Raw genomic sequence first — 17,438 nt, forward strand, 5'->3', positions numbered from 1 at the left:
ACCACTTTATACCAGCGACATTGTTGATAAAATAGACACATAAACTAAATACTGACTCAAGAAATGGGAAATCTGGATAGCTCTATATATACCAAATAAACTGAATTTGTAATTAGCTACCTCACAAATCTCTAAGCCCAGATGGTATCACTGGTGAATTCTTTAAGGCTTTTATGGAAGAAATTTTATCAATCTTTCCTGAGTTTTTTTCCTATGTGAAATAGAGAAGGAGGGAATGCTTCCCAAGTCATTTTGTTAGGTCAGTATTACTCTGCTTCCAAAAGAAGACAAAGACCTTACAAGAACAGAAACCTACCTAGCAGCATTCCCTTATCAACATAGATTTAAAAATTCTTAATTATCAAATCGGATCTGTTAATATATGGAAAGGATACTATATTTTGAATAATTTGAGATTAACATTTGAAAATTTATGTATTTCATCATAGTTTTAGAAATGTAATCATCTCACTAGATACAGAAAAAGCATATAACAAGATGCAACATTCATCATGATAAAAACTCTCAGCAAATTAGGAATGGAAGGGAACTTCCTCAGCCTGATTCATTATCCATGAGAAATAAAAGCAATTATAGAAAAGAAAAGAAAGTTAGGGGACTTCACTTTCTTGATTTTTAGGCTTAAAATCAAGCTGCAGTAGTGAAGACAGTAGTATTGGTGAAAGGATAGATAGATTTATAGAATAGAATGGAAATTCCAGAAGTGAGCCCTCATATACATGGTCATTTGATTTTCCACAAAGATGTCAGTGAGGGAAGGAAGGTCTTTTTATCAAATTATGCTGTAATGACTGAATATCCACTGGGGAAAAACTGAAATGAGTTATAGGCCTAACTGAAAATGCCGAAAGTATAGAGTTTCTAGAAGAAAACAGAAAATCTCTGTGATGTTGGAACAGGCAAAGATTTCTAAAATAAGATATAAAAAAACACAAAACAATGAAGAAAAAATTTACCAACTGAACTATCAAAACTTTTTTTTTTTTTAAAGGCACCATTTGGAAAATTACCTGGCAGGGTACAGAATGGGAGAAAAATTTCCATCACGTATATCTGATAAAGGACTTGTGGCTAGGATATGTAAAGGATTCTTACAACTTAAGGGAGCACACAATCTAATTAATGTGCAAAAGAGTTTACAGACGCTTCACAAGAGAAAATATGTAAATGGCTAGTATACATATATGAGAAGATGACCAACAGCATTCTTTATCAGGGAGATGCAAATTATAAAGCACAATGTGATACCACTGCATACCCATTAGAATGGCTAAAATTATAAAGACTGAGAAAACCAAATATGGTGGTGAGGTGATGAAGCTGAAAGTCTCATACACTGCTGATGGGAGTATGACACTGTACAACTACTCTGGAATACAGTTTGGCTATTTCTTATAAATTTGAAGCTAACTTACCATATGACCCAGCAATTCTATTCCCAGATACTTGGTCAAGAGAAATGAAAACATATGTCCACATAATACTTGAATGTTCCTAGCAGCTTTATTCATAATAACCCAAATGGGTAAACAATCTAAATGTCCATCAACACATGAATAGAAAAGCGAATTATGGTTTATGTATATAATGGAATACTACAAAGCAATAATGAACTTTTTTATTTTTATTTTTTGAGATGGAGTCTTGCTCTGTTGCTCACACTGGAGTGCAGTGGTGTGATCTCAGCTTATTGCAACCTCCACCTCCTGGGTTCAAGCAATTCTCCTGACTCAGCCTCTGGAGTAGCTGAGACTACAAGTGTGCAGCACCATGACCAGCTAAATTTCGTATTTTTAGTAGAGATGGGGTTTCATCACGTTGTCCAGGCTGGTCCTGAACTCTTGACCTCAGGTGATCCGCCTGCCTCGGCCTCCCAAAGTGCTAGGATTACAGGTATGAGCCACCGCACCCAGCCAATAATGAACTTTTGATACATGCAACAACATGGAGAAATCTCAGAAATATTATTGGCCAGGCCAAGCCAGACATAAACATGTACATACTGTTGAACTTCATACATATGAGACTCTAGAAAATACTGCGTGTCTGGAATTGTAGGAAAAGGTAAGTTGACTCTTAACCTCTCAGGCTCAAAAGAATTTTTGGATGTGATGCAAATAATACATATATTTATTGTGGCAGTTACACAGGTGTATATTTTTGTCAAAACTCATCAAACTCTGCATTTTACAAGGATATGGTTTTATTGTATGCAAGCTATATCTCAATAAACAATAAAAATCAGGTACAGGTGTGGCAGAGTCTTCCATGGTGTGGCTTCTTTCAGCCTGAACCTGTGAACTAAAGGAAGACATTATTCTTTCCCACACATTCACCTACACAGCCAACAATGGTGAAAGAGGGACCGGAGAACTGCAGTAAACTTTCCCATTCAAAGAGCAGAGAAATGGGAGGCAGATTGCAATGATAGTTTATAGCAGTTCTGAAATCTAGCCAGACATTTGTTGCCTGTTTCATGATAGGTCTTAGTGCTGCTTCCTGGGAGTGGTTCTTCATGGCTGTTTGCTCTGTCTTTCACGATCTTGGCTCTTCCCTTTGAGCTATCTTTCTGTTACCATAAGAAATAATTTGCTTTCACCTGAAGAGTTTTTTCAGCCTGCTTTCTGTTTGTGTGAATTTGGGGAACCAAATGCATATTTTCATTTTGAACTCTTTCAAATGAAGCTATAATTCCTTTAAAAATTTTGCAGCTGTATATCAAATTATAATCCATTCCATTAGACAAATACCATATTCACAAATTTCTTTGAGACAGGCTTCTTCTGTTTTGGTCCAAGAATCAGGATGCTGTGGTACAATACCCTTATGATTCTTAGAATTCCTCTTATCTGTCAGAGAGCTTCTAAGAGGTACAACATGGAAATGTTTAGAAGCCTTTTTGTTTTGCCTTTTACAGGCATTGCCCAAATCTTTCTGAGGTCTTAACCAAGTGTTTAAAGATGTGTCCTGGAAATTTTGATCCTGAGTCCATATTTTACTGGCAAAACCTTGGATTTAACCTTTTCCCTCGGATTGTTTCTTCCTTCAGAGCCTTTTGCTAGTGGAAGAAGCTGAGAATGAAAAATAATTTGCTTTTACCATCTTATATGTCCTATGTTGGACATACGAATGTATCTCTGAACCCTGCTTGAAATCTGAGCCTGTCTTCTCTATTTTATTTCTCTTGATTTCTTCTGTTTCATACACAGCTAAAATAATCCATTTGGCAACAAAAATCAAATAAAATACCTAGGAATAAATTTAACCAAAGGTGTAAAAGATCTATACACTGAAAACTATGAAACATCAGTGAAAGAAACTGAAGACACAGATAAATGGAAAGATATCCTGTGCTCATGGATTGGAAGAATTAATATTGTTAAAATGTCCATACACAAAGCAGTCTACAAATTCAATGCAATCCCTATCAAAACTCCAGTGGGTTTTTTCACAGCAAAAAAAAAAAAAAAATCCTAAAATTCATATGGAATCACAAAAGACCCCAAATAGCCAAAGCAATCTTGAGCAAGAAGAACAAAGCTGGAGAAATGATACTTCCTGATTTCAAAATATATTACAAATCTATAGTAATTGAAACAGTATGATACTGGCATAAATACAGACATATAGACCAATGGAACAAAATAAAGAGCCCAGAAATAAACCCATGCATTTATAGTCAACTGATCTTTGACAAAGGTGCCAAGAACACACAATGATTAATGGATAATCACTTCAATAAGTGGTGTTAGGAAAACCAGAAGTCCACACACAGAAAAAGAAAATTTGGCCCTTATCTTGCACCATACACACAAATCAATTAGAAATGGATTAAAGACTTAAACATAAGATCTGAAACTGTAAACGACTAGAAAAAAACATAGGGGGAAAGCTTCTTGACATTGGTTTAGGCAGTAATTTCTTAGATATGACCCCAAAACACAGGCAACTAAAGCAAAGATAGATAAATGGGATTTTATCAATCTAACAATCTCCTGCACAGCAAACAATCAACAGAGTGAAGAGACAAGCTACAGAATCAGATAAAATATTTGCAAGCCACATATGTGATAATAGGTTAATAATCAATCTATGTAAAATACTCAATTCAATTGCCCCAAAACAACCCAAGTTTAAAATGGGCAAAGAACTTGAATACATGTTTCTCCAAAGTGGACATACAAATATATAAAATGCTCAACATCAGAAATCATCAGCAAAATGCAAATCAAAACCACATATTGCTTCATACCTGTTAGAATGACTATTATCAAAAAGAGAAAAGATATCAAGTGTTGTCCAGGATTTGGAGAAAAGGGAATCTCTGTCCACTGTTGGTAGGAGCATAAATTGATATAGCCATTATGGAAAACAGTATGGAAGTTCCTCAAAAAATCAAAAATAGAACTACCTTATGATCCAGCAAATCCCTCTTCTGGGTATAAAGCTAAAGAAAATGAAATCAGGATATCAGAAAGCTGTCTGTACTCCCGTGTTCACTGCAGCATTATTCACAATAGTGAAGATGTGGAAACAACCTATATGTTCATCTACAAATGAAGGGATTAACAAAATATGGTATATAGATATAGTAGAATATTATTCAACATTAATGAAAGGAAATGCTATCATATGTGACAAGATAGATGGAGCTGGAGGACTTTTACTGAGTTAAATAGCCAACCACAGTAGGATAAATACTATATAGTAGTCAAACCCCTAGAAGAGGAGAGTAGAATGGTAGCTGCCAGGGGCTTACAGAAGGGGAAAATGGGGAGTTGCTGTTCAATGCATATAAAATTTCAGGTACAGAAGATGAAAATGTTTGAGAGATCTGCTGCACAACACTGTGATTATAGCTACAATACTGTGGTATACACTTAAAATCTCAAGTAGATCTTATGTTGTGTATTTTTACTACAATAAATAAAAGAAAAAACTATTTTAAAAAGGGAAGCTTCTAAACGTTTATTTAATTTTTGTTTTCAATGTGATTCAGGTAGACGTTTCATATGCGAAAAGGGGATGAACAGTCTGATCATAAAAATGTGCTTACAATTGAAAAACATGATTACTAAATCTGAAAATCACAACGGAAACAGAAAACGGCAGATTAAGTATTATAGAAAATCAAATCAGTGAATTAGAAAACCAGCTCAAAAAATTCTCTGAGAAAACAAAGGAAAACATAAAAAGATGGCTATAACAAATGAAAGTGTAAGAGATGAAGAATATAGATTCAAAATCCCCAATACAGAGATAATACGAATTCCAAGAGGAAACAAACAGAAACTGGAGAAGCAGTAAAGAAATAATACTCAAAATGCCCATCAAGATTGTATAGAAAAGAGCCTTCAAGAATGAACTTAGGGCTGGCCACAGTGGCTCATGCCTGTAATCCCATCACTTTTGGGAAGCTGAGGTAGGCAGATCACTTGATGTCAGGAGTTTGGGACCAGCCTGACCAACATGTTAAAACCCCAACTCTACTAAAAATACAAAAGAAAAAAAAAAAATCAGTCAGGCGTGGTTTTGCGTGCGTGTAAGCCCAGCCACTCGGGAGGCAGGAGAATTGCTTGAACCCAGGAGGCAGAGGTTGCATTGAGCCGAGATCGTACCATTGCACCCCAGCCTGGGCAACAAGAGCAAAAACAACAGTAAATAGAATTGCTCTCTTGATTTCTTTTTGGATAATTCATTGTTAGTGTATAGAAGTGCTACTGATTTTTGTATGTTGATTTTGTATCCTGAAATTTTACTGAATTCATTTATTAGTTTAAATAGTTTTTTAATGCAGTCTTTAGGGTTTTCTGCATATATGATTATGTCATCTGCAAATAGAAACCATTTTCCTTTTTACTTTCTGATTTGGATGCTTTTTTCTTGCCTGACTACTCTGGCTAGGACTTCTGTACTGTTTAATAGGTGGTGAGAGTGAGCCTTCTTGCCTTTTTCTTGATCTTAGAGGAAAAGCTTTTTTAGCTTTTCGCTGTCTGAGTATTATGCTAGGTATGGGCTTTGTCGTATATGCATTTTGTTATTTTGATGTACATTCCTTCTGTACTTAATTTATTGCGTTTTTATCATAAAAGAATGTTGAAATTTGTCATACTCTTTCTGCATCGATCCAAATGATCGTATAATCTCTGTTCTTCATTCTGTTAATGTGGGGTGTCACATTTATTGTTTAGCATATATTGTACCATCCTGGCATCTTAGGGATAAATCCAACTTGATTATGGTGTATGATTCTTTTAATGTGCCATGGAATTCAGTTTGCTAGTATTTTGTTGAGGATTTTTGCATCTATGTTCTTCAGGTATATTGGCTTGTAATTTTCCTTTATTGTAATGTCTTTGTCTGGTTTTGGTATCAGGGTAATGCTGGCTTTGTAAAATGAATTTGGGAGTATTCCCTCTTCTTCAGTGTTTTGAATGAGTTTGAGGAGGATTGGCATTACTTCTCAAATGTTTGGTGGAATTCACCAGTGAAGTAATCTGGTTCTGGGCTTTTCTTGGTTGGGAGATTTTTAATTACTGATTCAGTTTCCTTACTAATTATTGGTCTGTTCATATTTTCTGTTCTTCATGATTCAATCTTGGTAGGTTTTGCATTTCAAGTAATTTGTTCATCTCATCTGGGTTATCCAATACATTGGCATACTGTTGCTCATAGTACTTTCTTATACTTCTTTTTAATACTTTTTTTTTTTTTTCTTGAGATAGGTTCTCGCTCTGTCACCCAGGCTGGAGCACAGTGGTACAATCACTGCTCACTGCAGCCTTGACTTCTTGGGCTGAACCAATCCTACCTTATCCTCCCAAGTAGCTGGGACCTCAGGTGTGTGCCACCACATCCAGCTAATTTTTTTTATTTTTTGTTTTTTGTAGAAATGAGGCTCACTATGTTGCTGAGGCTGGTCATGTACTCCTGGGCTCCAGCAATCCTCCTGCCTCAGCCCCCCAAAGTGTTGGGATTACAGGAATGAGCCACTGCACCCAGTCATTCTTTTTATTTCTGTTAGATTGAGTGTAATGTCTTATCTTTCATTTCTGATTTTAGTTGTTTAGTCTTCTCTCCTTTTTTCTTATTCTATGTAGCCAAAGGTTTTTCAACTTTGTTGATCATTTCAATTAATCAACTCTTAGTTTCATTTTCTGTATTGTTTTTCTATTTTCCTTTTTATTCCTGCCCTAATCCTTACTATTAATATTTACTTCAATCTGCTGGCTTTGAGTTAGTTTGTTCTTTTTTTAGTTCCTTAAGGTGTACATCTAGGTTGTTGATTTGAGTTTTTTTTCTTTTTTTTTTTTTTTTTTTTTTTTGAGACGGAGTCTCGCTCTGTCACCCGGGCTGGAGTGCAGTGGCCGGATCTCAGCTCACTGCAAACTCCGCCTCCGGGGTTTACGCCATTCTCCTGCCTCAGCCTCCCGAATAGCTGGGACTACAGGCGCCCGCTACCTCGCCCGGCTAGTTTTTTGTATTTTTTAGTAGAGACGGGGTTTCACCGTGTTAGCCAGGATGGTCTCGATCTCCTGACCTCGTGATCCGCCCGTCTCGGCCTCCCAAAGTGCTGGGATTACAGGCTTGAGCCACCGCGCCCGGCCGTTTTTTTTCTTTTTTAACGTAAGCTTTTACAGTTGTAAATTTTCCTCTTAGCGCTGCTTTCACTGAATCCTACACATTTTGGTGTGTTGTGTTTTTGTTTTCATTTGTCTCAAGATATTTTCTAATTTCCTTTATTTTCATTTCTTATTTGACTCATTGGTTGATGAGAATTTGTTGTTTAATTTTCACACATTTGTGGACTTTAATACATCATTTCGTTAATTGCTTTCTGACTGTTATATAGTTCCTTTTGTTCATTTCTTCCTTATATTTCTTTGTGATTTGATGATTTTTGTTGTTGTAGCTTGCTTTGATTCCTTTTCTTTATATTTTGTGTACCTACTATGTTTAAAAAATTTATGTTACCATAAGGGGTACATAAATCATCTTATAGTGGTAACAACCTATTTTAAGCTGATAACTTCGATTGTATTAAAACATTCAATACTTTTTACTCACTCACACACTTTATGTTATTAATGTCCCAATTTTCACTTTTTAATATTCTGTATTCATTAACAAATTATTGTGTGATATGAAACCATCCAAGTTGTCCCATAAAATGGATGTTTATTTTTTTTTTTTGAATAAACATAGAAATTAACCCTCCCAGTCTTAACACTCGAGAAAGTTAACGTTTGTCTTAATTGAGTTCCTTTCTCTGGAAACCAACCATCAGTTATCCCAGATAGTATCAAGGAACTGAAACTTACCAGATCATGGCATCTTGACAACGTTATGCCAGACCCCTCACCTATCATGATTGCCTAACCAACCACCTGCTTCCTGTTGATGAACTCCTCTTCCTTACCACTGCCTAATTCCTGTTTTCCCACATGTACTTATATTTCTTCCCTGCTATATAAACTAATTTTAGTTGGGTGAGGAGATGGATTTGATACTGATCTCCCATCTCCTTGGCTGCAGTGCCCAAATAAAGCCCTCTTCCCTAGCAATACTCATTGTCTCATTGATTGGCTTTCTATGCAGTGAGCAATGGGACCTAGACTGGACCCCTGGTGTTTCGGTAACAGTTAATAGTTATTTTTAAGACTTTCATCTTTTAATTTTTATATTAAAGTTTAAAATGATTTATGAACCACTATTACATCAATAGAGTAATCTGTATTTTATATATAATTCTTGTATCAGTGAGTTTCATATTTTCATGTGTTTTCATGCTACTAACTAGTGTCCTTTCATTTCAACTTGAAGAAGTCCCTTTAGAATTTCTTTTAAGTCAAGTGTAGTGGTGATGAACTCCTTCAACTTTTGTTTGTCTGGGACCATATTGCTCTTTCATTTTTAAAGGACAGACTTGCATGGTATATAATAATATCCTTGACTGGCAGTTTTTCTCTTTCAGTACTTTGAATATATCGTCCCATTCTCTCCTGGCCTATGAAGTTTCTGTTGAAAAATCCTTTGCCAGTTTTATGAGTCTCCTTTGTATGTAATGAGTTGCTTTTCTCTGTTTGATTTCAAAATTCTTTCTTTCTCTTTGACATTTGACAATTTGATTATAATGTGTCCTGGTATAGATCTCTTTACATTCAACCTACTTGGGATTCTTTGAGCTTCATAAATCTGGATGTCCATTTTTCTCCTCAGATTAGTTCTTTAAATAAGCTTACTGCTTTTCTCTCTCTTCTCTTTCTCTGACTTTAGTAATATGTAAATGGCCTACTTGATAGTATCTCATAAATTTCTTATGTTTTCTTCAGTCTTTTAAAAAATATTTTTGCTCTGTGGAATGTATAATTTCAAATGTCCTGTCTTTGAGTTTACTGATTCTTTCTTGTATTTGATCAAGGCTGCTGTTGAGCCCCTCTAGATAAGTTTTTAGTTCAAGTTATTGTATTCTTCAGCCCTCAGATTTTTCTCTTTAAAAATATTTTGTTTGTGAAAATACTCATTTTGTTTATGCATAATTTATCCTAAGCTTATTGAAATTTTGATTATGGTTATTTTTAATTCTTATCAGCTAATCCATTTACCTTCATTTTTTAAGGGTTGGTTTCTGGAGATTTATTTTGTTCCTTTCTTTGGGCCATTTTTATTTTCCTTGACCCTTTTTATTAATGTGTATATATTTGAAAAATAGCCACTTCTCCCAGTCTTTATGGACTGGCTTTGTACAGGGGCAAACCTTCAAGAATTGGCCTGAGTAGAGATTCTGGGGTCCTCAGAAACTTTTCCTGTGGCTATGTCTTCTCTGGACTTCTGTGTGTAAATTTCTAAGTAGTGGGATTTGCTGGTTTCTGTTTTTAGGAGATCATAATCTCTTGTTCCTTCTTATTTTGTGTCTTGTACTATGGGCCTTCTAAAGCTAGTAGCACACTGGCTCAATCCTTTTTTGGTTATTACTTGCTCTTTGATTTTCAGCTGCCCCTCTGCACTCAGTTTATGCTGCATCCCACCAGTGCTTCAAGACAGATGAGACAGAAACAAGTTCCTTGGGCAGTCCCGCAAGAGTCTGAATGTTGGATATATGCTTTAGTCTTCTCTTTCCTCCCCAGGGAGAAGCTGTGGAGCATGAGCTTTTCTAATTGTGTTATGCTGAGCCAGGGGTAGGAGCTCTGGCCGTGAGTGCTTATTAGTCCAAACCACCACCTTTGTTCTCAGTGGTCCCCAGGCATTTAGAGTATACCAGTTCTGTGAGTACCTGCAGAATCCGGTCCCTCAGGCAGCCCCTTCCAAAAGCCAGAGTGTTGGACAGATGCTTCAACTTTTTCCTTCCCCAAGGAGAAGCTGGGATTGGGGATTTCCACCTGCTAGTTCTGAGCTAGTGGAAGGGGCTATGGTCAGTTACTGCATACTAGTCCAAACTGGAGGCTTTGTTCTCAGCAGTTCCCAACATGGGACCCTTTCCTTTCAGAGCTAAGATTGAGGCAAGACAGCAACAAGTCCCTTAAGTAACCTTGCTTATGGCGCAGGAGGATTCCACAAATTTTCTTACTGGCTTCAGTGTGGTTGGTTTCATGCTTGCCTGGGGTACAGGAGCCTCTCATCTGGTCTCTGGATGTCTCACAATGGGAATTTTGGTCCATGTATTGTTGTTGAATTTATGTGTCCATTGAGAGAAGGAGAGTCTTGCTGACATCACCCCGTAAAGTAATTTTCTTTTACAGGAGGACATTTGATTGGTCTTCCTTTAGCCTTTATATCTTTATACGTATAATATCATTCCTTATTTCTTTATATGTACAGGGATAAGTTTATATTTTTCTAGTATTAAGAATCAGCGTTGATACTTAGAGTTTGTGAATTCCTGTTGAAATATTTTCTCATTAGGAAAAAGTGAAAGGGAAAATTTATATTTGCCTAGTTTTACGGCTTAAGAGTAGTAAAGGGCATGTCAGGGAATGTTACAAATGTATTGAATTTTTTCTTTCCATGTTGGTTTTGGCATCCTGAAATTAATTGAGGCACAATACCCCTTTTCTGCTTGGCACAAGTAACATATTATGAGCTCACTGTGATCAGGTCCCCTGTATCAATTGTAGGCTGTCCTTATAAGCACCAGGACTTGCTATTCTGTGTGGCATGTGGCACCTGTTATTTGTAAAAACGGTTTTAGGGTTGAACTTTTCTCCCACTTTCTGTTTTGCTGTTCACCCCGACCGCCAGCACCATCACTGAATTTCAGCCTTTGTACTTACTTAGAGTTTAAGTTGTTTCCAGCTGGAGACAGTCTCATGGCAGAAAATGAAATTTCTGTACCTAATGTCCTGTTTTTCTTGTGCCAGCCAGATTTTAACAAATACTGACCTCCTTCAGTTGGCTCAAATGCCTTCACAAGAAGCTGGCTTCTGCAATGACTCTCCATTACTTGGCCTTCATTGGAGCACGTATTAGGGGTAACATAATAAGTTTAGTTAATAATAATGGACATGTTTAATTGGAAGTAGGGCTATTCAGTTTGTGTTTGTAATGGGTTTGGAGGCCAAGAGAGCAATGTGGACTACAGATATAGATTTTGTAAGCAAAACTTCTTATTATTTGAAAAATTAATACATTGGATCATCCAGAGAAAGCTTGTAAAATGAAAATAAATTAGTTTAGACACAGAACTTTGGGATCATAGCGTGTGTGGGTTGGGCAAAGAAAGCTAGTGAAGGTTACTGTGAAGGAGATCTCTGAATGATAGGATGAGAACCACGGAAAAATGGTTTTTGTTTGTTCATTTGTTTTTAGACAGGGTCTCACTCTGTCACCCAGCCTGGAGTGCAGTGGAACAATCACAGCTCACTGTAGCCTCAATCTCCTGCTGGCCTCAAGTGATCCTCCTACCTCAGCATCCCAAGTAGCTGGGACCACAGGCATGCACCACCAAGCCCGACTGACTACTTTTTTTCGCATATTGCCCAGGCTGGTGCCAAACTCCTGAGCTTAAGCAATAGGCCCACCTTGGCCTCCCAGAGTGCTGGGATTAGGTGTAAGCTACTGCATCTGGCCAGAAGAAGGGTTTTATGGAGCCATTGAACGCAGCATCTTTAAACTACTGTCTCTAATGTTGTAGTGAGATCACCTAAATTAAGGACAGGTTATGACTCAGTTGCTTGAGTGTCTAGGAGACTGTTGATGACCTTACTTATAGCACTTTTGGGATGAATGCAAGTCATATTGTAGTTGATTGAAAATATATGACAGGTTAGAGCATGGCCCCAATAACATTTTTGAAAATTTATCGTGAGGGTAAAAAGGTTGGTACAGAAGGACAGCTACAAGTGAATTAAGAGGGTGTGTTGTTTTATGTATGCAACCCTGTGCAATAAATAGATAAATATTTCAGGCTCCTTTTTAAATTAGTATTTTTTATGAGAAGAATTTTAATATTTAAGCATTTTTCAATTTTTAAGTATAGATCTTTTTATGATTATTTAATCTATTCTTAAAGAAGAATAGGCCACTGCTTAGTATGACATATCAGGTTACCTCTCCTCATAGAGTTTTAAATGCTTAGATCAGCTGATGCACCTTGACTGGTAAAATTATACTCAAAATATTAACTTTGCCCATTTTTCTCATTTGCTTTTAACTATATGGATGTTTGTGATACTGAATGGGGTAAAAAATAAACAGCTCTCTTTAAAACAGCTTTTTCAGCCATTTTACATTACTTATTAACTAGTCTAAGGAATGTTATTCTATCAGTTTTAATTACAAAATACATTCATTTTAATATTGTCTTTTGAATTAGCATTCTGTCTTTTGGAAATACTTAGTGTAGGTCACAGTTTGTGAGGAAATCCTGATATGGTTTGTGTTGAATGTTAGTGACTTTAATCTATTGTATAATGGTTATTTTCCATTTCATATATCTTGAAGCCGTTGTTCAGAGAATAGATGTTCATAATTATGGAACTTTCATTGAAGTGGTTTGAATAAAATCATATAAGAGAGCCTCCAGGCTAAAGGAGGCTATTTAAGAATGTATTTTATATGATATTTATATGAGAGAAGTCTTTCTGATGAAGTCCATTTAAACTCGTTTCCTACTTACCCTGCATTTCACATTTTACCTAAATTAACAGGGTGTGTTTTTAAATAGAAGACTTTGATATACGTGTGGTTTCTGACATGCTTTCAAATTAATTGAAACTTTAAACTACGTGAAGATTTTGTTATTTTATATATTGTAAGGCTTCATGTTGATGTGGAACATGAATCCAACCAAGTTTACTGACCCTGAAACAATGTTCTTCTGATAGAATATATGCTTCATTTTCTCTCTTTTTACACTTGGGAAAAGGGGAAAGGAGGAGAAAAGATTTAAATGCAGGTGATTTATTTTAGTCTGACTTAAAAACAGCATTTGCATAAGCAAGTCTGTGGCATTTATGTAAACTCTTATAATTTAAATGAAGTGAAATATGATACATAAAAAGGTTATTATTTGTATTTTTTTTTTTTTTCATGTGGAACATCTTTTTTTGTGTTGTTGTTGTTGTTGTTGTTGTTTGAGATGGAGTCTCGCACTGTCTCCCAGGCTGGAGTGCAGTGGCACAATCTCAACTCTCTGCAACCTGTGCCTCCCAGGCTCAAGCGATTCTCCTTGCCTCAGCTTCGCAAGTAGCTGGGATTACAAGCGCTTGCCACCATGCCCAGCTATGGAACATCATTGTTAATACAAACTATCATCTCATTTCCAAGGGAAAAAAAAATGGTAATCCTAGATTCTAATACTCTGTGTCCTCTGAATTCTCCAAATTGTGATTTGATTATTTTGGTCTCTTAGCAGGGAACAGTACACTGGGAAGCTCCGAATGAGGTCACATTCTATGAGTCCAACTCACAGAGAAGATGGACAAAATATTACCCCAAAGATTTGTGTAAGATTAGATTTTACTTTTGTTTGTTTTTTGTTTGTTGCTTTAAAATAGCTGAACAAAGTTTTAATTTCACTTGTTGAAGTGCCAATGATTGGCTTCAAAACGGAATAAAGTTGGATGATTCTGGTGAACATCCTGATGTCAAAGAAAGTGGGGTGTTGGGTATATAGCATAGTATCCCTTCTACTTCCTCAATGATTCTGAAGTGTTATATTCATCAGTCTGTTGTTTCTCCTGTGTAACAAAGAATAACATTTTCCCTTTGTTCAGAATATATATGGAAATAATTATATACCTGGTGATCATAAAATTAAGAAGAAATTGGTATTGTAGTGAAGTAGGGAACACTGCTTTTCTAATGAAGGTAAACTGTATATATCTTGAAATAAGACTGTCTTGCATCTATTTATTCAACATAGATTTGGTTTGGATAAGGTGCTAATGAGCACTCCAGTTAGCTTTTTTTTTTTTGAGTTGAAGTCTCACTGTTGCCCAGGCTGGAGTGCAGTGGTGCAATCTTGGCTCACTGCAACCTCCGCCTTCCAGGTTCAAGCTATTCTCCTGCCTCAGCCTCCCAAGTAGCTGAGACTACAGACATGCGCCACCAAGCCTGGCTAATTTTTGTATATTTAGTAGAGACAGGGTTTCACCATGTTGGCCAGGGTGGTATTGAACTCCTGACCTCAAGTGATCCTTCTGTCTGCCTCAGTCTCCCAAAGTGTTGGGATTACAGGCCTGAGCCACTGTGCCCGGCCCCAGTTAGCTTTGAAAAGAGAAACACTGTGCCTGCTTATTCCAGTCTTATTGCCTAACTCTGGCTGTCTTGAGTTACATGACTTTTCGTTACAAGAGAAAGCATGTATAACACATGACTGTTTTAGCACATGGCACTATAAACATAACTCATTGCATTGTATCCAATGATAATTTGGAATTAAAAAATATAAAGGGCAGCACATTTTCAGTAGTGATAAACTACAATCATTATATTTACTCAGAATAAGCAAGGCAGGTACATTTTCTTATTTAAGAAATTCTTGTTCATGAAAAAGCATACAAAAAGCAGAGGACCACTAGTAGAAGTGATAATGAATTTTAATATAGTTTTATAAATAATAATAATGCAATATTTTATTGAAAAGAAATGTAGAAACTCAGTAAAATATGAAGAACATTTTAGTGCATTTAAAAAAATTACTTCATATTAATTTAAATGACCATATATATAAATAGGTACATTTGTTAGCAATTAAGCTTTCTAAAAGCATGAGAATGCTGTATCAACAAATTTAATTTCAAATATTCTTTCTGGGCTGGAAACTAGCCATTCTCTTTCACAGACTTACCTTTCTAAGTTTTTAGGGTTTTCTGGTCATAGTCAATTTCTGGGCACAGTTCTTAGGTTGTCTCTAGTTCATTATAGTTTTAATCTGGGCTGATAAATTGTAATACAGAAATTATACAGGAGGGAAAAAAAAGCATGGAATTGTTATGTTTTAAAAAGTAAAGAATCACCATAATTGTGTTTTTTTGTTTTTGTTCTTTTTTTTGAGATGGAGTCTCGCTCTGTCGCCTAGGCTGGAGTGCAGTGGCGTGATCTTGGCTCACTGCAAGCTCACTGCAAGCTCCGCCTCCCGGGTTCACGCCATTCTCCTGTCCCAGCCTCCCAAGTAGCTGGGACTATAGGCACCCGCCACCACGTCTGGCTACTTTTTTGTGTTTTTAGTAGAGACGGGGTTTCACCGTGTTAGCCAGGATGGTCTTGATCTCCTGACCTTGTGATCTGCCTACCTCGGCTTCCCAAAGTCTTGGGATTACAGGCGTGAGCCACCGCACCCAGCCATAATTGTGTTTTTATGATGTGAGTCCAAAGATTATTTATATTCAGTGTATGAGTGAGAATTAATTTAAGAACAAAGAGCTTCTTGGACATCAGCACAAAACTTCCTGTTAACTAATTTTTTTGAGAATAATTCATCTTTTCACGTCGCCCCTGCCCCCCACAACACACTTTAAAGCTACTGTGGTATACCACAATCAAAACTTTTTGTAAAAGAACTTAAAGAGAAGAGCCTGGGTTAATTTTTTAATTTTTTACTTTTGAAATCTAGTTACGGTGTGAATATATTATTAAGGCAGCTTATAGCCCTAAGCTGCTGTACTAGTCATTATTTGGAACTGAGAACCCTAGTTCAGTTGTAACCCAATCCTTTCCTCTGAGGGCAATACAGCATTACCAGACAAGCACACAAAACTCTCATGGCACTGAATGACATATATTTTGTCCTTTTTTCTCTCTCCCTTCCCCCCTCTTTCTTTTCTTTTCCTCCTTCCCTTTCCCCGCTTTCCCTTCTTTCCTCCCTTCCTTTCTTCCTTCTTTCCTTCCTCCCTTCTTTCCTGTCCTTCCTCTTTATTTCCCCTTTTATCTCTTCTATCTTTTCCTCTTTTATCTCTTTCATCTTTTCTTCTTTTATTTCTTCCTTCTTTCCTCCCTCTCCTCTTCCTTTTTCCCTTTTGTATTTCAGGAAGTTTATTCGAAAAAATCTCCTGTTTCTTTGGATGATAGTGACATTGAAGCTCGCCTTAATAGTTGGAATCTTGGGGTAAAAAAAAGTATTTGCTTTATGTATCTATAGATGTGTCAAAGTCATATTGTATGTGGATAATATCTGAACTAATTTGATTTTATTCAGTGAACGTTGGATGTTAGACATTTGTTACTGTGTGGCCCTGAGAAGGGCTTAAGTATAGGAAATAAATAACATTCTGAACAAACATAAAATAGTCCCTGTCCCCAACAAGCTAACTTTCTTATGTGTGAAATAAGAGATATACATATAAAATAGTTAAGTAACAATAATAATTTAAGATAGTATGGTAGAATACCAAGATGAGTTATGTGAGTCGCCCAAGGTGGAGGGGAGGGAAGGGAGAACTTGAAGCAACACAGCCATTTGGGTTAAAAACACTCAAGGGGACCCCATGGATGAGGAGCTGTTATGGACAGCAGTTTATAGAGGCTGTGGGTCAAGAAAGTATTTGGAGAGGTAGAGAGGTGGGAATTGGTGGCAGAAATAGGCACTAAGAACGACGTGGTGGGGTAAGTGAACTGTCGTGATTGGGTGTTTAGAATTTATGTATGGAATCTGTGAGCACTGTGTCAGGCTGCATTACATTGGAGCTTTGAATGCTAAATTGAGAAGTTTAGCTTTTAAATTTTAGGCAATATTGAGCCCTGGCTTTTTTTTTCTCATTTCACTTTACATATATGCTAACTGTTTAAATGCTTTTAGGAAACAACAAAAAGTGCTTAAAATGATTTTAGAATATGTTTTATTATAAAAATAATTTGTAGTTTGAAAAATATAGAAAAATCAGAGGAATAAAAATCAACAGAGACCTGTGTTAACATTTTGTTATATAACATATCTTTTCCTCCCTTTTTTTCTTTGTGTTTTTATAAGATTCAATAAA

General features: G+C 36.4%; 1 protein-coding gene across 11 annotated transcripts in view; it reads left to right on the forward strand.

Moving 5' to 3' along the window:
• CEP112 (centrosomal protein 112) overlaps window positions 1–17,438 on the forward strand; it is a 564,728-nt gene that overhangs the window by 53,416 nt on the left and 493,874 nt on the right. For 9 of the 11 annotated variants that reach the window (XR_004430727.1, XM_033183912.1, XM_033183914.1 and 6 more), the window contains 2 exons: window positions 13,871–13,964; window positions 16,490–16,567. Coding sequence is in view for 10 of the 11 variants with exons in the window: in XM_033183912.1 (XP_033039803.1) it covers window positions 13,871–13,964; window positions 16,490–16,567 (172 nt within the window). In the remaining variant the exon portion in view is untranslated. The remainder of the gene's footprint in view (window positions 1–13,870; window positions 13,965–16,489; window positions 16,568–17,438) is intronic. The other 2 variants (XM_033183915.1, XM_033183916.1) reach the window with 1 other exon arrangement.

The sequence above is a fragment of the Trachypithecus francoisi genome, unplaced genomic scaffold, assembly GCF_009764315.1.
Source record: "Trachypithecus francoisi isolate TF-2019V2 unplaced genomic scaffold, Tfra_2.0 Lachesis_group20, whole genome shotgun sequence".
Classification (NCBI taxonomy): domain Eukaryota; kingdom Metazoa; phylum Chordata; class Mammalia; order Primates; family Cercopithecidae; genus Trachypithecus; species Trachypithecus francoisi.